We start from the raw sequence: 27,353 nt of genomic DNA on the forward strand, positions 1-27,353 counted from the left end.
CTATCTCACATCTTCATTATCCATTCACCTATCGATAGATACTTAGGTTGCTTCCATATACTGACTATTGTAATTAATGCTGTAATGAACATTGAAGTGCATGTATTTTTTTCTAATTAGTGTTTTTGTTTTCTTTGGAAAAATATACAGAACTTGAATTGCTGGATCATATGGTGGTTCTATTTTTAATTTTTTGAGGACCCTCCATACTGTTCTCCATAGTGGCTGCACCGATTTACATTCCCACGAACAACATACGAGGGTTCCCTTTCCTCCACATCCTCGCCAACACTTGTTATTTTTGTCCTTTTGATGACAGCCATTCTGACAGCTGCGATGTGATATCTCATTGTGGTTTTGATTTGCATTTCCCTGATGATTAGTGATGCTGAGCATCTTTTCATGTGCCTGTTGGCCATCTGTATGTCTTCTCTGGAAAAATGCCTACTGAGGTCTTCTGCCTATTTTTTAATTGGGTTTTTTACATTTTTTTATTTTTTTATTTTTATGGCTGTGTTGGGTCTTCGTTTCTGTGCGAGGGCTTTCTCCAGTTGTGGCAAGCGGGGGCCACTCTTCATCGCGGTGCGTGGGCCTCTCACTATCGCGGCCTCTCTTGTTGCGGAGCACAGGCTCCAGACGCGCAGGCTCAGTAATTGTGGCTCACGGGCCCAGTTGCTCCGCGGCATGTGGGATCCTCCCAGACCAGGGCTCGAACCCGTGTCCCCTGCATTGGCAGGCAGATTCTCAACCACTGCGCCACCAGGGAAGCCCTGGGTTGTTTTTCTGATATTGAGTTGTATGTTAGATATATATATGTATCTTGGATACATACAACTGGATATTAACCCCTTGTTGGTTATATCGTTTGTGGATATTCAATAGGTTGTCTTTTCATTTTGTTGATGGTTCCCTTTGCTATGCAAAAGCCTTTAAGTTTAATTAGGTCCCTTTTGTTTATTTTTGCTTTTGTTTCTTTTCCCTGAGGAGACAGACCTCTCAAAATACTGCTATGACTTATGTCAAAGAGTGTCCTGCCTATGTTTTCCTCTAGAAGTTTCAGATTTCCAGTCTTCCATTTAGGTCTTTTATCCATTTTGGGTTTATTTTTGTTTATGGTATTAGAGAATGTTCTAGTTTCATTCTTCTGCATGTAGCTGTTCAGTTTTCCCAGCATCACTTATTGAAGAGACTGTCTTTTTTCTCCATTATATATTCTTGCCTCCTTTGTCATATATTAATTGACCATAAGTGCATGGGTTTATTTCTGGGCTTTCTATTCTGTTCCATTGATCTATGTGTCTGTTTTTCTGCCAGTACCATACTGTTCTGATGACTGCAGCTTTGTCTGACTGGTTATTTTTTATAATTTCTAGTTCCTTGTTAAAGTTCTCACTGTGTTCATGCGGTCTCTTCCCGAGCTCAGTTAGCATTCTTATTACTATTGCTTTGAACCCTTTGTCTGGTAAACTACTTATCTCTGTTCCATTAGGGCTGTTTTCCACCATCTTCTCTTGTGCTTTCGTTTGAAACATATTCCTCTGTCTTCTCATTTTGTTTAACGTTCTCTGTCTCTATGAAATTAGGTGCAGGAGCTACCTATCCCAGTCTTGAAGGGGTGTCCTTGTGTGGGAACATCCCTATGCCATCTGTGTGTGTGCCCAGTGGATTTGGTGGGAGAGCTGGATCTGAAGTGAGCATGGGTCACATCTTCCCCTGGGGTGTGCTGGCAGCTACCACCTTGTTGGATGATATGGCTGGAGATGGAGGGGTTAGAGTCAGAGCCAGGTGTGAACCAGGGCTACTTCTGTGCTCAGTGGCAGTTACCACCCTATCAGCGGCTAGAGCAGAAGCCCTGAGGGTCTAGTCCGAGCTGGCTCTGTTCTCTCTAAGTGTGCACACTCTCCTTGGTCATGGTGGCCTCCACTCTAGTGGAGAGCAGCGCTGGAGCAAGAGGGGCTGGAGCAGGTGCCCAGTGTGGGCTGGCATGGTCTTGGGAAACCAGCTAGAGCCCCAGACAGTTTTCAATCTGCTTCCTCTGAGCTATTCCCAGGAGTAAGCAAGTTTGTGCATGGGCTGTTAACAAGCGAGGCTTGTTTTCTTCTTCTGTAAATCCTACTGGTGTTTAACCAGGTAAGGCAACTTGTCTTCCTGGTGTCTGACCCCAGGGCTGGGGTGCTCAGTGCGTGATTTGAACCCCTCGCTGCCCAGGGAGGATCCCCAAGGCCATGATAGCTCCTTCTTCTTCTGTGTCCCCTGCTAAGGGCACAGGTCCTGACCTGACCACAACTCCTCCCTTCCTCTGTAGATACAGACTCCATGTGTATCTTTCTTTACAGACTTGGTCGAAGAAGAGCCTTTCTGCCAGTCTCCATGTTGTTTTCAGTAGAGTTGCTCCACATGAAGATGATTTGATGTGTTTTCTGGGGGGAGGTGGGCTTGGTTTCCTCCTACACCACCATCTTGATCTCCCTCCTCCACATTTAATATTTTTTACTTCATATTTTGTATCTTTTCTTGTTTTGTATATCCCTTAACTACTTATTGTGGTTACAGATGATTTTACTACTTCTGTTTTCTAACCTTCCTACTGGTTTTATAAGTGGTTTATCTACTACCTTTTCTGTATATTTATCAATGACATTTTTCCTTTGGTAATTTTCATATTTCTACTTGTGGTCTTTTCTTTTCCACTTAGAGAAGTCCCGTTAACATTTCTTGCAAAGCTGGTTTAGTGGTGCTGAACTCTTTTAGCTTTTTCTTGCCTGTAAAACTCAAATCCGAACGATAATCTTGGTGGATAGAGTATTCTGGGTTGTAGAAGTTTTTTCCTTTCATCGCTGTGAATATATCATGTCACTCTCTTCTGGTCCGCAAAGCTTCTGTGGAAAAGTCAGCTGAGAGTCTTATGGGAGTTCCCTTGTACATACTTAGTTGCTTTTCCCTTGCTGCTTTTAAGATTCTCTCTTTATCTTTAATTTTTTCCATCTTAATTACAATGTGTCTTGGTGAGGACCTCTTTGGGTTCATCTTATTTGGGACTTGCTGTACTTCCTGGACCTAGGTGTCTGTTTTTCTTTCCCAGGTTAGAGAAGTTTTCAGCTATTATCCCCTCAAATAAGTTCTCTGCCCCTTTCTCTCTCTTTCCTTCTGGACTCCTACAATGCGAATATTAGTATGCTTAGTGTTGTTCCAAAGGTATCTTAAACTATCCTCATTTAAAAAATTTCTTTTATTTGGTGAGCTTGGTTGAATTCCACTACTCTGTCTTCCAGTCTGCTGATCCATGCCTCTGTATCATCTAATCTACTATTGATTCTTTCTAGTGTATTATTTATTTCAGTTATTGTATTCTTCAGTTCTGTTGGGTTCTTCTTTATATTTTCCAACTCTCTGTTAAACTTCTCACTGTGTGCATTCTTCTCCTGGGCATCTTTAGGATCATTACCTTGAACTCTTTATTGGGTGGATTGTTTATTTCTATTTCACTTAGTTCTTCTTCTGGAGTTTTAGTTGTCCTTGATTTGCAACACATTCCTCTGTCACTTTGCTTTATTCTCTGTTTTTATTTCTATGTATCAAGTAGGTCTGTTACGTTTCCTGATCTTGGAGAAGTGGTCTTATGTAGGAGATGTCCCATGGGGCCCAGCAGCACGCTCTCCTCTGGTCACAGAGATGTATGCTCTAGGGGCGCCCCCTTTGTGGTCTGTGTGGGTCCTTCTTTTGTGGTAGGGCCAACTACTGTGGGTGCACTGGTAGGGGGGCTGGCCCCTGGTCCGGTTGGCTGCCAGGCCCTGCCTTGTGTGGAGGCTGCTGGCTTGCTGGTGGGCGGGGCTGGGTCCTGACACAGCCGGCTGCTCGACGTAGGGGGTCCCGGGACTGGGGCTGACTGGCTGGTGGGCAGGTAAGCCTCTGGTGCTAACAGACTAGAGGGAGGACTCCAAAAGGCACTTGCTAGCACCAGTGTCCTCGTGGTAGAACTAGCTCCCCAAAATGCCTGCTGCTAACATCTCGGTCCCCAGGGGGGAGTCTCAGTTGCCTCCTGCCTCTCTGAGAGGCTCTCTAAGATCGGCAAGGGGTCTGACCCAGGCTGTTTTCAAACTGCTGCCTCTGCACGCTCTGTTTTGAGGTATGTGAGATTTTGCGTGAGCCCTCTAAGAGCGGAGTCTGTGTTTCCTATGGCGTCCCTCCAGCTCTCCCATCTGGGGGCTGGTCTTCCTGGTGCTGGCGAGCCCTATGTAGGCTCCTTGGGGAGAACCTCTGCAACTGTGATGATCCTCACATATTATTCTTATATAATCAATGCTGAGCAAAGATTAAATGCTATGTTTTGCTGTAGTTTATCACCACTAGCTAGATATGTATCTATGACAAAAGTCAAGCAACTCTAGAGGAATACATATTAATAATATTCAGGTAGCGATAATATAGTTGAAACATATTTAGTATGCAAAAATTCCTCTGATGGTGTAATTTTTTTTCTACTCCTTGCTTAGTCATAAAATAGAAAGAGACTGTGAATATGCAATGAATAGCAGCTTTTAACCTCTCAATTAAAATGCCAATACATCACAGCGTTATAAAAAACTGATGAAGGTCAAAGAAACATCGCTTTCTTTTTAGACTTTAATTTTGATTCATCCACTAGACTGGTCCCATGCAACGTCTACTTGAAAAACTATAACTATTGATTGAAGGACTTGAACAACTGAGTACTTCTAATGTGACAAGTGATTATAACCTCAGCCACAAACAGAGTTCCTTACTGACAAGTAACAGTCGAGGCTGTTAAATGGCTTTTCTGTCTTATGACAAAATACAGTGACACACTCAACACTATTTCCTACATAACTGTTAAAATCTGAAAAAATACAAACGTACTTTTGAAACAGATGGACTTGTCCATATTGCCTGTTTCAAATGATGTGAAAAGAGTAAGTTATCAAGACTTAAAATGGTAAGTTATAAAAGACTCCTGTAAGGGTCATTAACGATTACACAATGTCTGATCTTCACCAGAGGTGTCAAATTAGGGGCGGCTGAGAATTTCAGTTGATGCCATTCATTGTGGGTGTTAGGCACGGCCATTCCAGCCGCAGGATTCCAGAATAATTCTTCCAGTGTATTGGCAAAACATGGTGAGTTATACAGTTCAAACAGACTGCGATTGGCAACGTGCCAGGCTGACTCATTAGTATCACGGCATATTTAAGCTTGTGTATGTTTAGAAATAAAACCTATAAATATGTTAAAGGCAGAATCATAGCTACGTAGGTTTTTTCATCTGTGTTTTCTCACGCGATCTCAAGTTAAAAGTTTGAATAATTTTTTGAGGAGGGCAAGTTTGCAAGCATTTGATAACTTAACTAGAGCCAACTGATATTCCTCCCTTTTCCAATTATTAAATCATCTCCAATTCCAAAGATTCTATTTTCAATAAAGTGTTTCTATTTTGTTAAAACCCGTCTAGAAGGCCATGGGAGTCTCAGTGCCTACTATCATGACAGAACTGAGTGATAAATGATGAGTTTAGTGGTAAGATCCAGAGCAATTCTTCGGGATTCATTTTAAGAGCAGTGAGAAGTAATAATCAAATGGAAGTGTAGGTGGCTGATAAGGTTATCTCCAGTTATAAAAACCTTGTTTTGATCCCCAAATTAGTCACTAAATATAAAAGAGATAAACCACATAAAATAATGGATGAGGCTGACTAAGCAGGAGAATTATAACTGGGAAGATGCTTGACTCAAAGCAATTCCACACTTATTAAATTCATAAATCCAGACTGCTAACACTGGGGAAAAGAGACAAAGAAACAATGACATGAAACGAGTATCTATCCCATAAAGACATTTTCAGTCAATTTAAAGCACAGATTTGAGATTATTTGTAGTGAAAGGAATCTCCCATTAACAGTAATCCAGATGGGAACAGACTGAACAAGACTATTTTCTGGATTGGCAATGTGGATATATACTGTTTCATAGGTGGTTTCCTCAAATGAGTTTTTAATTAGTTTCATCAAATAATTTTCTTTGACCATAGGACTGATAAAAGCATCTCTTCTCTTTAAGGTCCAGTAGGGATGCTCACACAGATGGAAGGAATTCATGTAACCACCTCCCACAGCTCTACTGTCTTACGATTCAGAGAAAACACTTTCTTCTTGGAATGTCCCATGAATATAGACAAATGTATCAGAGAGTTTTTGTGGACTATGGTTTTCCTGTGTGTGCATGTGTGTTTGCTTAAGAAAAGCATCAACATATTAAGTTCCTAATGCTCAAAACAGGTAAGCATTTCAATTAGAGATTCCAAAGGTCTACTGAAGCTATATAAAAAAGAAAACCACGTGGCTTCCTGCCCATGTAGAAGAGCATTTTACCATAAGTATTATAAGATATAATTCAAGCCATCCATCTACATTGCACAATTATTACACGAGTCCAGAGGGGCTTCTCTATATTTGATATAGGAAAGTATTCAAATCCTAATCCTGAACTGTTCATTGAACCTATTTGGAGGTCTCAGGGGGCTTAAACAGAAGCCCTGAAACTTCATTTATTATGCAATGATAATATCTTGAATTAAATGAGAGAATTTCCAAAAAGTCTCAAAGTGCACCCTTCACAGCCTTTAATAACAGGAGAAAAATTACTCAGCGTTTAGATATAAAGGAATGGGGGTGGGGGGTGCAGCCAGGAATGCAAAGTCAAGAAGTAGACCCTTGATAACAAAAGGTTTATTACCCTTTTAATCTTACTTGATTACACTGAGGGACTTCCAGGAGGCAAAATTGAATTAAGGTTAGTGAATGTTTTTGTAAAATTGACAGCTCGCTGATATACTGACACTGTGGCTTGTGAAGATATGTTTTGGTTACATACTATAAGATACCATCGATTCTTAAATCAAACTGGGGACATTCCTGTTTCTGGTGGTGCCGCGCCTTTGACATGAGCCTTTTCTCTCTTTATTCCATTGGCATAAAAGCCCTCCTTCCTCACTGCCTCTATCCCCTCTGCCCCGGAAATTTCTATTCAGTCTTTAAGACTTGATTATTACTTCTTTCAGGAAATATTTTATGACAGCCCCTCCCTCAGTTTTAGATTGGAAAGTATGAGCACAGTGACTTGTTAAATTCAATCATTTGTCCCAAAGGCACAGCTGGTAAGGGAGGGTGCTGGTTGGATGCTGATTTCTCTCTGACTCCGTCACACCATTTTCTCCCCCATCCTCCCTGACTTGCTATGCAGAACTGAAGAGGCACAGAACAAAAGGATATGGATCCATCATCAACACTTGGACTTGCAGCCACAGAGGAACAGCTGCCACCAAACACCTTCGTGAATCAGGGTCATCTCTTCCGTATGGAAGGAACATGTTAGGCACTAGACTGGACGCTGGATTGTCAAGCCTATCTTACTAACATCCCAGGACTCACGAAGTCATGAGTTATTTACCAAATCAAAATTACTAGTAAGATCAGCTTTCCTTGTGGGGTGGGAAGACTGGAAACCATCTGCTGTTTTCCTTCTCTTGATTATCAGACACCAGTGCTTCCCAGTGACGTCCCGTAGTGTTACCCATGCCCAGGGTATGCTGGGCACACTTAGAACCGATTCTACCAATACCAATTTTATGTGATAGGAAGTCACCGTCTGACTTACTTGTCTCCTTTGCTTTTGGAGATGCCGACCAACTTCTCGATGCCGCCAGCGTCCCGTAAGGCCTTGGCATTCTCCATGTTTTTGGTGATCACCTCGTGCAGGGTGCAGCACACGGCTGTCACCGTGTCATCCGACATGGCCTTGCTCGCCGCGTTGCTGCTGTTATTCCCGCCTGGAAGCCGATGGACCAGGTCTCGCATGGCGTATTTGCCTTTGGGAAAGAAAATGAAGGGAAGAGTTGAAATGCGGTCAAAACAGAGGAAGAGGGTGGAGGGAGAGGTGGAGATGGGGGTGAAAAAGAGAACACAAGAGGCCACGTTAATGCAATGTTGTCTGTTCCCCATCACTGATTATTCTTTATGGGGTAACTGTGGACACATACACAGAGAAAACGGTATTTCTTCACAGCGAATGTCTGGACTTTTGGTGCTGGGCGGATGTGGGACTGACTCTTTGGACAAGTTATTTCATGCCTCTGAGCCTCAGCAAGAATAATGGTACCTCCCTTACAAGGCTGTTGAGAAGAAATGTGTGGGAAGCACTTAACACACAGTGATAACCCTGGACTCAGGACTCAATAGAGGTTTGCAATCGGTGGGTTCCTGCTTGCTATTCACAGAAGTCAGGAAAACATAGGGTAATTCTAACATAACCTCAAAAACGCCTTGACGGGAGCTATGTTGGGACTTGTATTATTTAACAAATAAGAATCAAAACACAAAAATGTGTGTATATATGACATCTGCATTCTGGTCCCTATAAAGCAAAGAGAAACATTTAAAGAAGGGAGAGAAACTTTACAAACAATATATAAAACTAGGTGTCCTTTGAACTAGGGTAACTGGATGATCGATCTGTCTCTCTGATGGGATTTTATTGAATGGTTCTACCATATAACATTTACTAATTTGACATGTTTTACTTCCCGTGGAAAAAATAAGATAAAATGCAACTTTGCTTCCTTAATTCACTTTATCATTATTAATTATGCTACTCCCCATGATAGAGGTACTTATAATGACATCTTTATGGAATACTTTTAGTTTACAAAGCCATTTAGGCATTGCCAATAACCCTGCAAGACAATTAATTCATCCCACCTGCAGCTTCCAATTCTGTTCCATTAATTTTCTTCCGGAACTAAGTAAAGGAATGCCTGTAGCAAAGTTGCCTGTTCTTAAATTTTTCAGGTGGCATCGGCATGTGTCTGAAGTTAAATTCCTGTCTTGTCTCCCATCCCCCAATTAGACATATTTAGGTAGCTCCTAAAAGCCATTTAAATATTTTTCCTCCTTATAGGTCTCTAAAGGATAACTTCTTTTGCTGTTTAATTCTCTGGCATGTGGTGCTTGGGGGGCAGGAAATGGAACCATGGAAGGAGGCAATGACATCTTAATTCTAGGCAGTAATAAATAAAACATAAGACTTCGTAATTTTGGTATCTGCTCGTATCCTATGTTTAGGTGGCTTATTTTAGCTTGGATGAAAAAAAAAATGCTGATGTCTAAATTACCGAAATAGGAAAGTGTCTTCATTCACTTGACAACAGCCGAGAAGTGTCTGACAAAAATGGTTTGCCTGAAAACCTCCAAATGTAGCATATTTATTTTCCAATGACAGCACCTAAGACAGGTTGGAGAAGATCCTTTGTACAAGATAGTCCTCTGAGCACCTGGTTTTACCTACTCATCATTAAATCACACTCAGCTCGGGCTACGAGTTTAGTTCTGTTGAGCTCAGCAGGCTGGAGACTGTATCATTAACCCCGCACAAACCACTGTCAGACCAACTTGAATTCACAGAAGCGAGAAGATGGGCGCATTCTTTATCAGGGAAGTGATGGAGGAAGGAAGCAGCAAACTCTCTCAATCCTTGTGCATACAGGGGCAACCCCACTCCTGAATGAGCACAGAAGACTGGTTGTGTGGCCTTGGACATCATCAACGTTGAGAGCAAAAATGAGGAGAGGGAGAGGATTAGGCTAGAGCATTTTTTTCTTTTTTTAGTTTTTGTTATCATCATTTAAAAAATTACGACAGAAAGTGTGTGTTGAAAGTGTGGTTTCATCTTACACAGCTTCCCAACCCGTGAGCCCTGAATGAGAAGCAAGGTGTCGCCATGATGTTCAAGTGGCAGGAACCACCACTTTTCCCAGAGCAGCCTCTTCGACTTGCCCCAGAGTGCTGGACAAATACTGTCATTTTGCATGTGCTCCCCAGTGTGGAAAACAGCAGGAGTCACTGCCATATATATATGCGCACAGGGACATCAAGGGCACCTGGGGCTCAGCAGTGCTTTGGGAGGCTGTGAGGATGGAGAGGAGGAGAGCATAAGAGTACAGGCCTCACGCTGTGGATAAGCCTGCCAGGAAATAGAGGAGCTTCCTGTCTTAGAACGGGTGCCACCAACCACTGCAGACTGAAGACTGTTCCCCCTTCCCCTGGATTTAACTTGGGTTAAAAATAAGTAAATAACATGACACAGCCTAACATCACAGAGTGACTCATGCTGACCATACCACCTAGCAGGTGACTAATATTTCAGGACGAGAGCAAGGAACTTGTGCCTACACAGACCTGGCCCTCAGGGGATCAGGAACAGAAGAGCAGCCATGATGGAGAGTCCTCAGACAAGGCTTCGAGCCCAGTGAAACGGTGGCGGTAACGCAGGGGAAGAGGATTCAGAAATTTCTAGCCGGGATAATGAGGTGGGTAGTGGAAACCAAGTGAACTCTGAAACTTAATAATAATGGGCAAGTTGGATTTCTATTTTATTTTTCCACACAAAGGAAAACATGCTTAGCAATTCCCTGGTGGTCCAGTGGTTAGGACTTGGCGCTTTCACTGCCGGGGCCTGGGTTCAATCCCTGATCGGGGAACTTACATTCTACAAGCCGCACGGTATGGCCAAAAAAAGAAAAAAAAAAGAAAAAAGAAAAACATGCACAACTAGTGAACATCATATGGGAGAACCACAGAGCAAAATCCCATGGGAGAGACAAACAGGTCATCAGGTTCAAAAGACACTTAGATTTGTGAAAACAAAGTGAATACCTTGCCACTATTGGGAACCAAGGTGCTTTCCATTATCCACTCTCATTGGCATCACGTGTTACAAAAGAAAAGCATGTTGCTCCAAGATTAAGACAGATGCTCCCTGAGATGAAAACAAAACAAAAACAACTCCACCACCACCACCAACTAAAGGTCACTCTGTGTTGCTCAAATTCTCAACAGAAATGAATCCTCGGGCCATTTCTTTGAAGTTACTTAGCCTCTCATGAAAATAACTTTATCTTTGACATGTGTAATACTGATATGAGATGACTATTGGACATATTACAATTGTGTAAAAAAACAACTACTGTTCCTATCAGTGACGGACTAACTGTAACCTTGTAACTTTGCTACCCTTCCTGCCCTGTGTGTGGGCAGGCGTGTTTGTAAATTACAACTAAAAACTATCTTCTCTTTATGTTTCTTTTTGGGGTCTTCTGTTTAGAGTTGGTGGGCATGTGGAGGTGTGTGGATGGACTCAGGGGACCTAACAAACTGTGTTGCCCTAGAGCAGCTGCTCCTTGCTGAGCTCTTGTACACATGAGAGCTGGTGGGAATTTCACGATGAGATAACAGAGCTTTGCTCTCGCTGACTGTGCCTGTTTCTGTTTCTGTTTCAGCACTAAGCCTATTCCTGGTATTGATTTGTGCACTACCCCTTGGTTTCTCCACCGGTGGTGGCAATATTGAGTAGTGAGTGGTTTTATGGGCTAACCACCTGTGATCTTGAGTCCTTTCCTAAGCTGATTGTATATCACTCTGGATTGTTCATATGGTCCTCTGTATAGCTGGTCTTTGTGATGGTAAACTCAAATCTCTCAAACCAACGTTAGAGGAAAGAGGTTAAAAAAAAATGTCAGCCGAGAACAGCCCTGGATCAGGAACATTACAACTCCTTTGTCTATGAGGTCTTAGCACATCTTTGGCTTCCCTGTTTCTGGAGACGCTAAAACTGACCTGTGAGTTTTTGCTGAGTTGCTCTAAACTAATTTTTTTCTTCCTTTTTTTATGGCGGTAAAATACACATAATAAAAATTTATCATCTTATCCACTTTTAAGTGTACAGTTCAGTGATATTGATTAAATTCATATTGTTGTGCAACCATCACCACCACGTATCTCCAGAACTCTTTTCATCTTGCAAAACTACAATTCTATTAAACTCTATTAAACCATTAAACAATAACTCCCCACCCCATCCATTAACAACCAACGTGCTACTTTCCATCTCCATGATTTTGACAACTCTAAGTATCTTATATAAGTGGAACCATAGAGTGTGTCTTTATTTTGCTCAGCAATAATGTCTTCAAGCTTCATTCATATTGTAGAATATATCAGAATATCCTTTTTTTTTTTTTTTTTTAAAGTCTGGATGATACTCCCTTGTATGCATATACCACATTCTGCTTATCCATTCATCTGTTGGTGGACGCTTGGGTTGCTTCCTTATTTCAGTTATCGTGAACGACGTTACTATGAACATGGTAACTATGAACATAGTAACATCGTTCACGATGAACAGAGGTGTACAGATATCCTTTCTCTTTCGATTTATGTGTCTTTGGACCTAAAGTGAGTCTCTTGTAGACAGCATATAGTTGGATCATGTCTTTTTTTTCTTTCTTTCCATTCTGCCAATCTCTGTCTTTCGATTGGAGAGTTTAACCCCTCTATATTTAAAATAATTATTGTAAGGAGGGACTTAACTTGTGTTATTTTGCTATTTGTTTTCTACATGCCTTGTAGCTTTTTTGGTCCCTTATTTCCTACATTACTCTCTCTTTTGTGTTTTTTTTTTTTTTTTTTGCAGTGAAATGTTTTAACCCCCTTCTCATTTCCTTTTGTGTACATTCTGTAACCATTTTACTTGTGGTTACCATGTGGATTACATTTCATGTCCTAAAGTTTTAACACTCCAATTTACATTTGTACCAGTTTAACTTCAATAATGTACAGAAACTCTGCTCGTTTATAGTTCCACCCCTAACCCTTTCAATTATGGATATCACAAAACTACATCTCTATATATGTTGTGTCCAAAAACATAAAATGATAACTTTTTTTAATGCGTCACTTTCTTAAAGTACATAGAAAACAAAATATGGAGTTGTAAGCCAAAGGTACAATAATACTAGCTTTTAGACTAATAATTTTTAAAAATGCATTATTCTCTTGAATCATGTAAAAAACAAAAAAAGTGGAGTTACAAACTGTTTTTACAATAAGACTAGCTTTTATAATTACCCAGCGTTTTAAAGCCTTTGTCTAGCACTTCTGCCACTTGCTCTTTCTCAGGGAAGTTTCTGTTGGTTCATTTTTTCCCTCGGAAAGGGCTATACTTCCCTGTTTCTTTGTATCCACTGTGATTTTGTTGTTGTTGTTCAGTGAAAACTGGACACTGCAATCTAACAACGTAGCAACCCTGGAATTCAGATTCCTCCCCTTGTGCGGGTTTGCTGGGTTTTGTTTTTAATTGCTGTAGGATGTCTGTGTGCTGAGGTGTAAACTGAAGGTCTCCTCAGGTCTTCTCTGAACCTGTGCCTTTCCCTGGTCCTACGTGGTGACTTTCTAATTTCCCTCACATACACATTTGCTTTTGAATGTCCTAATCTTTAATATCTGGCTCCCAAAAGGGGAAAAAGAGAACAATGAAGGGGGAGGGAAGGGCACCAGCCCTTTAAGTTCCCTGGAAGTCACTTCAGCCGGAGGGGGAGGGGTTTTCGACAACTGGGGAGCGTGTGTAACAACAGCTGCCTCTGTGTCTGCAACTCCATGATCAGTAGCAACAATCTGAACACAGAGTGCCTAGTATTTAGAGGACGGATCCCTTATTGCCCACCCTAGCTCCCGCCAGCTGCATACAAGCTCCCCATGAACACGTGTATAGCTGCCTCCCAAGGGCTGGGTGTGAGAATGGGTAGCTGTTACTGGGCTAAGAGCTGAAGATGACCAAAATTAACCATAATTCACCGTCCAAGCTTTCCTCTAACAGGTGCAAGCCTTCATTAGACTCCAGAGTTCCGAAATAGTTACACTGGACAGATTCTGCCAGTGAGATTGCTGTCTGTGTGCAGGGAGCAGATTCCTGGGTTTCCTACCCACCATCTTCCAGAATCTTCTCTCCACACTGAATTTACATTGCTCAGTGGTTGAAGATGTAAAAGTGAGGCACTGATTTCCTTGTGACTGTGTGTCTACGGGCAAATGTGAAAAGAGCCTTTTCCTCCTTTGCCAAAGGAACATTGTTAGCCCTTACCAAGGATTCCCCAGCACAGTACTCTGCGGGCGGTCACAGCTCTTTCTGCAATGCGGCTAGCTCCTTTTTCTCTTTCCTTTCTCCTTTTGGCAATGTTTGGAGCTTAATGTTTCATAAAAACCTGCCACTTTAAGGACATTTAATAGGAACAGTTTATCACAAAAGGGGAGAAAACATATGCAAAAAATCTATATTTTAAAACTGGTTTATGTGGCTTTCCGACCAAAGAGGTGAGGCATTCAAGACGGTAGTGTTTGCTTATTGAAAAAGTTTGAATGCTTGTTTACATGGGAAAGTTCTGAACAAAACAGCAGTTACTTTCTGTCTTTAGGCACTAGGAACTTATATCTTGTGTCTCCTGACAGCTTTTTAAAAAAAATTTAATTTAATTAATTTTTTATACAGCAGGTTCTTATTAGTTATCTATTTTATACATATTAGTGTATATATGTCAATCCCAATCTCCCAATTCATCACACCACCCCCCCCCCTGCTTTCCCCCCTTGGTGTCCATACGTTTGTTCTCTACCTCTGTGTCTCTATTTCTGCCTTGCAAACCGCTTCATCTGTACCATTTTTCTAGATTCCACATACATGCATTAGTATACGATATTTGTTTTTCTCTTTCTGACTTAACTCTGTATAACAGTCTCTAGGTCCATCCACGTCTCTACAAATGACCCAATTTCGTTCCTTCTTATGGCTGAGTAATATTCTATTGCATATATGTACCACATCTTCTTTATCCATTTATCTGTCTATGGACACTTAGGTTGCTTCCATGTCCTGGCTATTGTAAATAGTGCTGCAATGAACATTGGGGTGCATGTGTCTTTTTGAATTATGGTTTTCTCAGGGTATATGCCCAGTAGTGGGATTACTGGGTCATATGGTAATTCTATTTTTAGGTTTTTAAGGAACCTCCATACTGTTCTCCATAGTGGCTCTATCAATTTACATTCCCACCAACAGTGCAAGAGGGTTCCCTTTTCTCCACACCCTTTACAGCATTTGCTGTTTGTAGATTTTCTGATGATGCCCATTCTAACTGGTGTGAGGTGATACCTCATTGTAGTTTTGATTTGCATTTCTCTAATAATTAGTGCTGTTGAGCAGCTTTTCATGTGCCTCTTGGCCATCTGTATGTCTTCTTTGGAGAAATGTCTATTTAGATCTTCTGCCCATTTTTTGATTGAGTTGTTTGTTTTTTTAATATTGAGCTGCATTGATAGCTCTTTTTGAAATTGCCTTCTCCAAATCTACACCCCAGAGTCAAACTAATAAAACTTTAAAAAAATGTCTTTTATATCTAAACTGTCTCTGGCATTTCCCAGACTGCTGCTGGGTAACATCAAAGAGTTTTCTTCATCACCTTATGAAATAAGGGATGTTTGTTAGAAATAATTAGGAATGTTTGGCATTCTGCAAGCTTTTGTTTGGTTTATTACTGTTGTAAGAGCTGTCCTGTTTATCAAGCCTTCAGTAAAAAAAAAGACCTGGCAAATGAAAAAAAGAGAAACCCAACCTCCTTAGTGATGACAAGTCTTAGGATGATACTTCAGCAGTTATGAACCTTTCAGTTCAGTTAGAAACATGCTCCCTTTCATGTTAAAGAATGGCAATAAAAGAAAGATTATAATAAAACAATATATAATTATTTATTATTTAATTATAATTAAATAAATAAAAAATAATGGCCAATAAAAGAAAGATTCCATTTTTAGGTTTAAAAGAGCCTTTTCAGTTGGTGGGACTCCTAACGCACTCTTTATGGAATAAATTAAAAGATCCTGGAGAGTTTTCATTACCCTCACTGTCCGTAATATATACTTACTGTAATGCTAGTCACTGACTAACTTCTCACAAAACTAAACTCGTCTCAAGTTTGATATTGTTGTTTGTAATGAATAAATAATCAGAGCAATTCAGCCATATCATCAATAGGTGGTTTCTGATTTTCTCCCACACTCTCCTAAAGACCCTGCCAGAACCACAGATCAATAATTGGGTCTGTTGGAAGAAACATCAAAAGAGCCTGATCAAAGAACTCTAACGGGTACCGTTAACACTTGATACCATAGAAAATAGCCTCTTGGTTACAGACACTCCTCTTAAGCTGAAATCCTCGAAACAAATGAACATCTTTCAGACTACCAAGGGATTGAGTCAGGGTTCCAGAACTCATTCACTTTGAGAATCTGGACTTCGAACTAACCCAAGATCAAGACAACAAGGATTAATTACTTAGAGTAAATGACACAAATTTAGTTGTGGTTCATGTTCTATTTTGAGTTGGGCTTATTATAAAATCCTTCTTCTTTCTACTTCCTCTTTCTTTAATGCTTGATTTAACAGGTTATGTGTACAAAAACTAGATGAAACATTCTTTAAATGGAATCTTGTTCTAATTAATTCTTCAGAATTCAGAAAAAATCTCTTGAAAATTTGTAAAATAGGTAATAAGTTATCAGGAAAAGTTAATAATAATAATAATCCTTTTAGTATAACAACATATGTTGAGTGGTCCTGTCTACACTGCTTAAAACAATAGTTAAATAATATAAAAATGCCTTGACTAACCTGTTTATCTTCTTTGACCATAGGTTTTTATAGATTGAACTAGAATCTGTCCTCCTTTCTACTAGAACATAATTGAAAAAAATCAAATCTGTACCCATGACCATGCCATAGATGTCACATTTAAAGGCAAATATCATTTAATTAGGCATGACAAGCCCATTAAAAACAAGTAGATTTAATATGTGGGATTGAGGTCTACAGTATCCTCCTAGGACACTGGCTTGGCTCATGTTGTATGGCTTAAGGAATCCTAGCCCTACAGGCAGCACGGCCAGGAGTACTGAAAAGTTGGAGCTCAGAGAAATGGAATAATCCCTGAGTTATAGGTAATGGAGGTGAAGACTGGCAGAAATGCCTCGGCCACTGCTGTGTCATTGATCCCAGTAGATGAGGTGAAAGGGAATAAATTATTTCTGCTACATAAAGGAAACAAAATTACAGACCTAGGATCTACAAACAAAACAAAAGTTAACTCTCAAGATTTATTATCACATAGGTCTAGTTTTGATAACCATGCACAGAGGTCTTTGTGAATGAATCCACACTGTTTGATATACTTACGTCTGTACAACTGGTCAACCACCAAATTAATGGTCCCAAATCAGAAAACTGCTAAACCACAAACATAGGTGGTTAAATCTGCACTGCCACTGTAGGGGCAGAACTTCAACATCGGAGGGATCGGGAAGGAAAACTGGTACCTTGTTCTGACTCCATCATGACTGTCTACACATCATGTGCTCAACACAATCCAGAATCAGGAAGACAGAACAAAACTAGAAACCAGCTCAGGGAAACAAATCCAAAACTGAGAAAGGGAAAGAAACACAGGCTCGCCCTTCTAGCCCTAATCCCAATGAATGAATCTTTGAGTAATTTTCTAGCAGCTGCTGACTTTTGAATCAACCTCATCTCTGATGTTTGCAACACTGATATGTGACAGACGGTATGATTATCTTGTGAGAAAACTGCTGTTTGTCCACCATGAATGAACTAAATGTGACCTTACAAACCATGGTACATTTGTGCTTTTTTAATTTTAAATGTGGAAGGCTGGTTTTTCTTAAGTCTGGATCCCTTGCAACAATTTGTTAGTAAAAATCCCTTTCTCTTGATGCTTTTGTCTGTATGCTTTCCTTTCTCAGATTGGAAAATGGGTGTGACAACACTGACCCTCTGGTTTCATCATGCCAGCCCCTTTTTCCCAAAATGGGACCTGTTCATCTCTACATCTGCCCCTTTGCTCCTGCCAGATTAGAATCAATATTTAATGAAATGCATTGGTTTTTTTAAAAAAGCGAACCTTCTTTTATGTATCTGCTAGCTGCTTTAATTAACGATTTATCCAAATAGAAAGAGAGAGGAAAAGTCATAGTAAGAAGAGATCAGCTGGAGTCAAGGAATCAGCCAGCGGTTGCTGTGGGTACAGCTTGAGACAAATTCTGGAAGAAACACTAAAGTTCCTTATGCTTTTTTCTGATAACTATGATTTGGAAAAAACAAGCACAGCCTTATAACACACATCAGAACCTATTTCACATGCCAGAATTGGTAAGCAGTTGGTCTGAGAAAATGATGCAATCAGTAACTCAACCCTCTGAATAGAAATAATGTCAAGTAAAGCAAATCTTATAGGTTTGCGGTATATGGTATGCAGTTCTTTCAAGAGTTACCATCTCCAAATAAATAACCTACTCCATCTGTTTGGAAGACAAGAGGAATTGTATTTTTTAGCACCTTGAGATCTTATGCAGAGGATTTCACTGAATTAGGCTCTGAGAAATTCTCACATTGTTGAAATGTCAAGAAGTAAGGTAATGAGTAGAAATACGGACAAGAAGGTGGCTAAGATATGCATACGTAATTTGTAGAAGAATCACTCTAAAAATAAAAACCACAGTTAATTAACAGGAGGTTTGCTGAAGCACCTTTTTGAACTAGAAATAAATTGATTTTTGAGAAATATTGAAAATGAGGCAAGTAACTGGTATAATACATTTTAACAAGATTTAAATAATTTGATTAAATATTAAGCATGATAGCAAAAAAAATTATTATCTCAATTCATTGCCTCATTTTAAAAGCAGAAAGGAAGTAGAGGTGAAAATTTAAACACTGATTCTGGTTTCAGGGGAGAAACCTAGGAAGGCTTTTTATTTTTAGGTCAAGATTTCTGTCTAACAAAGATCCAAGAACTCTCCTAGGATGAAAATTTCAGACAATAGTGTGTCTGAGACAAGGTGAGGTCAGTATTTCTGTAAGAAAAGCTTGTTTTCAGTAATAGAACCTGCAGTTAGTCCTCTGGCCTGATATTATCACATTGGGATAAGAGTAATTCATTGATTAATGCAAGTAGCCTAATGAAGAATTCTAACATTGCATTCCCAAGTTCTTGCTTTCTCAAACTGATCTACCCCTCTGCCAAAATAAAAGGGTTTCAATAAAGGGCACAAAGGGCTGCTGCTCATAGATTACATTAGAGAGTGGTTTAATGTTTTCAAGAAAAGTCACATCTATTTCAGTTTCTACTTTGTATCTCCCTAGGGCTATAGAAAAGGCAGGTACAATTTCCAATTTGTATAGAAGACAACTGCAGCCCAAAGAGATTAAATAATGTGTGTAAGGCTGCAGAGCTGACTGTATCCTGGCTTTGGTATCTTTCCATGAGTCTCTTGGCCAGAAACTCCTCTCTCCAACCAGCCCTCATCACTCCCTCCTCTGAGCTTTTTTCACAGGTATAATCTGTACCACCTGTATGACACCTACCCCGTAACTCATTTATTCAGTTGTTCTATAGACATTCACTGAAGTTTCCTCTAGTTAGCTTATATATGTAATTAATCTTTCCAACAATAATATAAACCAAGGACAGGATGACATCTAATAACCTTATGTTTACTGATAAATGAATAAACAATTTACATGAGCTCTTTGACTACACAATGCAACCACAGGACTTCGATGGGAATTCATTCACATTTATCCTGCTGTTGTTACCTACCTCTGTGACAGATCCCTGGAACTCTAGTTCTACAGGATGCTGTATTCTAAAAAGGGTTTCATTGTAGCATATGCGTGGGAAATGCTGTGTCTGATGCTTAACTCAGAAATTTACAATGTGTATTAGCAAAGTGAAGCCTGTTGCAGTCCTGCAGTTAGACAAAATGAAACCCTTTGGAGAATTTAGTTTAACCTAGAGTTTGCCAAATTTGTCTGAAAAGAGAAACCTTCTCGTGCATGACACGCATTCCCTTCCCAGAGCACTGGGGTTCTGGGGGGCTCGCTTGGGGTGATCCTGGTGGATAAGGGCAGCTACATTTCTGTTCCTGTTACTATGCTTATATGTCACCAAATACCCACAGATCTGTACCACCAAAGACATCTTAATTTCACAGCAACTTGATTTGATGCTGATAAAAATCAGAAATAAAAGAAATGCTCCAACTACGCAAAAGGATGGCTGGAGAGAATGCATGGTAGTGTATTTTAAGCATTGTCTGATAGGAGCCACTCACTCTAAATACACTTTATTCCTAAATGCATTTTTCTTGCTCTGATTTCATACATTCACCCCCTACCCCCATACTTCGTTCAAAGAGGACTTCATAAGCCAGAGAGATAAATCTCACAGAAGAAGGAGTTATAATTATTTGCCTACAATTCCACTTTCCTCGTTAACCAATGAGCTGCTTATGGAAGAATGCCCCGTGCAGGTTCTCAAATGAGGACATCCGTTGATTGAAATTCACTTAATTTTGTGTCCCAAGTTGATTTTCTTCCCAGTACCTACCAGCCAAGCCAAGCACTGGTTTCTACTAGGCAATTCTAATTCTAATTTATATTACTGAATTGAGCTTTGGATACCAGTAGGTCTTATCCGGCTTTAGGTGACTGGTTCCCCAGGGTCTGATTTTGCTTCTATAAAACCAGGGCATGAAAGATTCACCTTCACAGCTGAAATAAACTTCAGACTGCAGGTAACTCGAGGCATCTTGGGGCTATCTGGATCATCAATCACTCTAACCTTCTAACACACATCATGGGACCCTAAATTATATGCCAGGGACCTGCACTTGTTCCAGATCTTAAAAGATCCTCGTCTCCTTATGCTTAGGAGATAATCTCCTTCCATGGGTATAAGATGATTTAGAGCAGCCCCTACCAACAACAGTAAAGATACCTTTTCTTTAAAAAAAAAACTTCTCTTTATAGTAGCCTCTTTAAAGTCATTGCTGAACACAGCATGTGGCCCATTACGAGTCAGGTTTTTTTGACTGTCTTTTTTTCTGTGAATGAGACACATCACTCTGTTGCATATCTAGTAATTTTGGGTTGAAAATAAACTTTTAGCAACTCTGAAAAAAAAAACCACCTTCTCTTCATTTGTCCTCACGTTGAGATAGATTTTTAACAGAATTTATTTATAAAACTCAATGTCTAGGTCAAAGCTTATTTTTTTTAGTTTCTGCCTGTATTTTAAAATTTTTTTCAGAATAAAGAAATGTGGCATCTTTTATAGTTTCATAGTAGACAGAATTCCAATTTCAATTTTGGGTTCATTATTGGAACCCAAAGATAATGTTAAATTATTTTAATAAAAACTGGTCATGTTTTAGATATTTCTCCAAATTCCCTAGCTAGTGAAAGCATTCCTCCTATGAACTGTAAAAATATCTTGGGCTATATAATACTGCCCGTTTCTTTATTAATTAACCACAGTGGACGTTTTGTATGGAATTGCTGGCATTATTAATGTATCTAGAATTCCAGTGTTTATATTGTAGGCTTATGCTCCGTGTGTACAACTAAAACTTAAAGTATTTATACTTTGATGAGTTTAAAACTTTGGTGTGTTTGTGCTATACTAAAATAAAAATCAACAATTATTATAATTATATGGACTCTCCATAAGGTGATAAATAGAAAAAAGATAAAGCATGAAGATAAAGAATAAAAGAATAAAAGAGAATAAAGGCAGAGGCAAAAAATGAGCCTAGAGGAACAAATATAGACTAAAGATTATTTCCACTAATCCCACTCAACCAAAATGACTAATATTAGATCTGAGCCCAGCTGATGACACATTTATTACAAGCAACACTTAATACTGCAAAATTCTAGGAAAAGGAAAAAAACTGGATAGTCCTTTGGCAATTTCTTTATTGTAATGGGATTTCACTTGTAGCAAAGGAGGAAGATACAGTGAATGGAAGAGATTGTAGGGAAGATTAAAAAAGGCAGGAAAATATTAGACACAGGGTTTCTGCAGATCAGTTGCCCTAAAGCCCAGCAAAGAGGCTGGTGTCTGAGTTTTTTTATCTAAACAGCTGCAGTTTTTGAAAACTTGAAGTATGCATTCATCTTCAGAAATCTGATTTTCCTGGCTGTCTGCCCTCATGGCAGTGAGGTGTGGTGATGAGAGGGCCTTTCGTTTGGTAAGGATGACTTCTTTAGCAGTGTCAACTTCTAGAACGGACACTGCAGGTTTTGCCCCGGCACTGTGTCAAGCTGACTTGGCGTGATCTAAAAGGATCACCCAAGAGCCTGAACTCTGGTGTACAAACAACTTAATTATGATAATGCAGTGATTGTGGTCAGCACCGTCGAAACAAACCAAAACAATCCATGCAAATCCACGCCAAGCATCAATCAAAAACAATTAGGAGTCTTCATGTTACAGAAAAGTTTTTCCATGTACATCTTACAATCCAGTAGGAACAGTCTCTGCTACCTTATTTTCAAAGTCAATAGAAACCTGGAGTATATGCTTCCTAGAATGTATGGGCCATTAGCCTGTTTGAAGGCGTGAAGATTCAGTGGGGCTAGTTAGGGCTAACATAGTTCCACCAGCTGCCTGGCGGTCTTGCAGCAACTACTTTCCTTCCAGTGACACATTGCAAAGGTCAAGTACAGGAGCCGAGAGGTGGGCGGGGACTGGAATAAATAGCCAGGTTCAAGGAAGGGCAACCACGACTTGGGAAAGAGCATAGAACCATCTGGTGGCTCTGTTCTTCAACAAGGAATTCAGGCCAGAGCAAAGCTGGAGAGGACTTTGGAACTTCAGGGAGGTGTCCCCTTAGCCACTGTTGGTGATACTCAGGGTGTTAGAAATCTATTTCTATCAGAAATTTATTTTCTCACAGTTCTTAATGCCAGAAGTCTGAAATCCAGGTGTCGGCAGGGCTTTCTGTCTTCTCTTCTTTCCTTCCTTCTTTAGTTGGAGACTCAGGACTGCCATCCTTGCTGGTTCTAACCAGTAAAATTAAGCGGCTGAGCCCCATCCTGTGGTGAAGGGCAGAGTGGCTGCCTGCTTAGCAGCCGACGGGGCTACTTTGGGTGAAATAGGGTGGAAACGGGAATGCTACTGTTCACAGGTGGAACTGGGTATCTCCCCTCCCCCACCATTCATACGCTGAAGTCTTAGGCCCCATTACTCCAGAATGAGGTCTTATTTGGAAACAAAGTCACTGCAGATGTCATTTTTTAGGATGAGGTCATACTGGAACAAGGTAGGTCCCTAATCTAGTATGACTGATGTCCTTTTAAAAAGGAGAAATTTGGAGTCAGATACACGTATACAGGGAGAACACCAAGTAAAGATGAAGGCAGAGATCAAGGTGATGCTTCTATAAGCCAAAGAACACAAAAGATGGCCAGCAAATGCCAGAAACTAGGGGAGACACATGGGACACATTTTCCCACCCAGCCTCAGAAGGAACCAGCCCTGCCGAGACCTTCTTGCCTCCTGAATCCTGATAAAATAAATATCTATTGTTTAATCCACCCAGTTAGTGGTACTTTGTTAGAGCAGCCGAAGCAAGTGAATATACTGGGCAACATTTGGATTTAGGCTCATGTTTAGAGCAGCTCCTTTGAAGAGGAGACCACAGACAACAGTTAGCTATCTTTCGTTTTATTTGACAAATATTCTCATATCCTCCGTCACATGTGATCCCATGTAATCTGTCACTCCACTTCTAGCACACTTGGAAATCCCTTGAATCACCTCCCCACCTTCTAGGTCCCTAAGATTAGCATGGAGACAAAATAAGCAAAATCAAATAAACATGACTTACTTAAATAAAAATGATGATTCAGCCCACGACACCAGCTGTGATCATCAATGTCATTACCACTGACTTCTGCTTCATCTTACTCTGTTAGAAGGAAAACTCGCTCTGTGTTCCCCAGAGTCAACAACACGCAGTCCCAACTCAGGACGCGAAGACAAGCAGACCAGTTTCTGAACAGCAACAGAAAGTCCTAAACAGCAACAGAAAGCCGCCCAGGTGTCTCCTTGGGGATAATCTGCCACTTTACTGGGAACAGCAAATCAAGTTTAAATTCTGTCCTATGTTACTCCTCTCAACTGAGTCTCCTCGTGAATTTCAGGCGCTTTAATGGATTTTCTTACGGAGAATACCTGGAGAAGGCCGTGGTTCTCTCCGGGAAATCAGTGACCGGAAAGGCTCCCTGTCTTGGAAAAGAAAGATGATTCCCACACACAGCTCTGCATGCTGCAGAGAAGCAGGGGAAACTGCCAGGGCACATCTCCGCCCCGTCCGGGAGGTGATGGCCCAGGAAGGGGCTGGGACACTTGTTCTGAAGGAACACGGGAAATAAGTCTCAGCCCATACAGTTTACCACCAACGGCAATGACAAAAAAAAAAAAAAAAAGTTTTTTGGTTTTGTTCCATGTAAAAGGCATTATGCTGGGAAACTCGGCAAGAACGTGAGGGCCCTGCAGTCAGGACTCAAAGCTGCTGTCACCCTGTGTTGCCGTTTCCAGGAACCTTGTTTGTATCTGACACCCACCCCACGCCCCTGCCCCTCCCAGGGACTTGGCCCGAGGGGGCCCCGGAAGGTGGGAAGGGGCTGTCGGGTTCCCCTGATGCTCTGCCTTCAGCCAAGCCCGCTCCTCATCGGCTCCTGGCCTCCCCGGTGAGGGCTGTTCTCGGGGCACGCTTGGGGTGGAAGGGAAGCAGGAGCCCGTGCCCGTCCCCGTGGGACCAGGTCCCTCAGCTGTCTTGGGAAAAGGTAGAAATAAAGTTGGGGACTTGCTCCAGGAAAAAAAAAAAAGGCCATTATCCACCAAGGGGTTTCTTGTCTACCTGCGGGAGGGACAGAATGTGAGTGGAGTTAGGAGGATGGGGAATTTGGGATACTTACTTCAATACTGTGACTTTGTTCATTGGGAGGTCAATAAGAACAGGAAAGTCAATCTATCCCATCGCTTGATACCGTGGAATAGGTCTGCATATGCCCGAACATATGCAAATTGGTCAGATTTTCATCCCAGCAGAATTAAACTGGGAAGCACGAGCCAGTGTGTGTCACCATCCTCTGACCCCATCCACGGCAGCCCCTCGCTTACCAGATGAAACACACGCTCTCCGGGACGGGCAAACAGCGCCCCTGCAGGTCTCGGGAGCTCTCTCCTCCCACCAGGTGGCCCTGGTTGTAGTTTTGTGAATTATGCACAGGAGTTGGGTCACTGGGGTATAACTCCTGGTGTTCTTGCTTCCTCCATTGTTTGCTCTTTTGTCTGGTTTCCTCCGACTTGTCCGGGCTCAGCTCGGGGGTCACATCGTTTAGGAGGCTGCTCCTATGTCCCCTTCTCCCAAAGATGCTTTGGCTCCTCCCCACCCTCCAATCCAGGCCTATCTCTAGCAGAATGTGAGGGTCTGTTCACCTCAGTAATGTCCTTGAGGCACTTAACACCTGAGCTTCTGGTACTTGGGACTGGCCTGGATCAAGGCAGGCATTCCACAAACACTGCACTGAACGACGTACCTTCCAATCTCTCCGCCTATATGGTAGCCAGGAACAGAAAGAACAGAACCCACCGAGCCCCAGCCAGTGCAAACACCAGTCAGGCATCCCAAGACAGTACTTAAAACTGAAGCATAAGCCATTCCCCAAGTGAAGGGAGTTGCTTTCAGAGATCTGAATGATCTCAAATGTTAGCCCTAAATTTAACGTTATGTTGTTTTATTTTTACCATACAAATCTTGCATGCATATATTTTTCGGTAATGCATTTAGTTGCCTGGGAAACCGAAAGGGTCTATGCAGAGTGAGAGAAATGGTTGGAAGAAAACTGGCCACAGAACTGCTTCTGGACTGTCCTCTCTTGGTGTCATCACTTGCCCCACGGATGCCCAACATACACACTTGAGCTGCTGGAAGACGTCACTCTGCACAGCTCGCAGGGTGAGCCCACAGGGAGAGGAAGGTGTGCTGACTCAAGAGCGGATGAGAGGGCCCAGCTCGATCATTTGTAGGGAACACATTCCAGCTAATGGCATCTGGCTCCAAGAGTAGTGTTTTGATGGGTTTCCTAGTCGTGGTGGTTTTCGGAACTGTCAGAAAAAGACAGGAGTTAATAATGCTGTTGGGGAGAGGTGTCAGGTTTCCAGGGCTTCTCGGGAGATGTCTGTACTGAATTTGGCGCTAATTTCCTCAGTTTCGGCACTATTGCTATTTTGGGCTAGATCATGCTTTGCCGTGGGGGGCAGTCCTGTATGCTGCATGGCCAGCACCATCCCTGGCCTCTACACACCAGATGCCAGTAGCAAACCCACTGTACCAAGAAAAAAATGTCTCCAGACTTTGCCAAATATCCCCTGGGGGGGAAAATTGTGCCTTTTTGAGAGTCACTGCTCTAGAGATTCACAGTGAGGAGAGACAGGGCCTTTGTCATCTTGGGCTGCTGTACCAAAATAACACAGATTGGGTGGCTTAGACAATAGATATTTGTTTCTCACAGAAGCTGAGGGTGGAGAGTCCAAGATCAAGGTGCTGGTAGATTGGGTTCCTGGTGTTCCAGGCTTGTAGACAGCACTTTCTCTGTGTGCTCACATGGCCTTTCCTTGGTGCATGTGCATCCTCTTCTTATAAGGGCACTAATCCCATCAGGAGGGTCTCACCCTCATGACCTCATCCAAACATAATCACCTCCTAAAGGTCCCACCTCTGAATACCATCACATTGGGGGTTAAGGCTTCACTGTATGGATTCTGGGGGGACACAAATATTCACCTCATAACACCAGGTAACTACTAGAAGTGGGTGAAGGTAAGTTATTTTCTGAAAGTCACGAGACAGTCATATCAAGTTGCTGATGGGAAGATTCTTTTTGCTGACGTCTCCTTGTGTCCTTTCCATACTTCTCAGTAACATCGTAAGCCCCTGGAACTTCACGCCTCATGGGCTTTGTGCGATTAGAGGGGCAGACGAGGGATGTGATTTGGTGTAACTGACATAACACAAATTGCTTGTCAAATTTCCTCTCTCACTTGTCTGCAGAGTGTAATATAAGAAAAATAAATGTCTAAACATGCACTGGCATGGACGTTGTACTAACTTTCAACCTGACAAATGAAATTGTAAGACTTGTCAAATGTGTTGTGATAACTCCCTTGCTCACCAGCTGCAAGGAAATAGCACCCTCCCAGAGAAGACCCCAGGGAGCCCTTGAGTTTATACCACTCAGGAGGCGCATTTACTATCTACCAATGCATTGCAGATGTATGCGTCCATCCTTTCTACGAGGCTTCCCGAAATTCCTTCAACTCTGGAAATACTTTCCATTTTCCAGACACCTGACCCAGTCCCTTGTGCACGGTGTGTGTTCAATAAATAATTGGTTTCAATACCACTTGTGCAAAAGTAACATAAAGAGTGTTTTTTCCTTAAGCAGGAATTATCTCACCTTTTATCTCTCCTGATAGTCATTTCTTTTAAATATTAAACTTGGAAGCCACAAGCTATTCACTGTCTTAGTGAAAAT

The 27,353-nt window shown here is 41.3% G+C and overlaps 1 protein-coding gene across 4 annotated transcripts in view; it reads right to left on the minus strand.

The window, feature by feature from the left end:
- Positions 1 to 27,353, minus strand: part of CTNND2 (catenin delta 2) — a 953,172-nt gene that overhangs the window by 47,934 nt on the left and 877,885 nt on the right. For all 4 annotated transcript variants that reach the window (XM_057541331.1, XM_057541330.1, XM_057541332.1 and 1 more), the window contains one exon: positions 7,668 to 7,878. In XM_057541331.1, the coding sequence (XP_057397314.1) occupies positions 7,668 to 7,878 (211 nt within the window). The remainder of the gene's footprint in view (positions 1 to 7,667; positions 7,879 to 27,353) is intronic.

The sequence above is a fragment of the Balaenoptera acutorostrata genome, chromosome 2 (assembly GCF_949987535.1).
Source record: "Balaenoptera acutorostrata chromosome 2, mBalAcu1.1, whole genome shotgun sequence".
Taxonomy (NCBI): Eukaryota; Metazoa; Chordata; class Mammalia; order Artiodactyla; family Balaenopteridae; genus Balaenoptera; species Balaenoptera acutorostrata.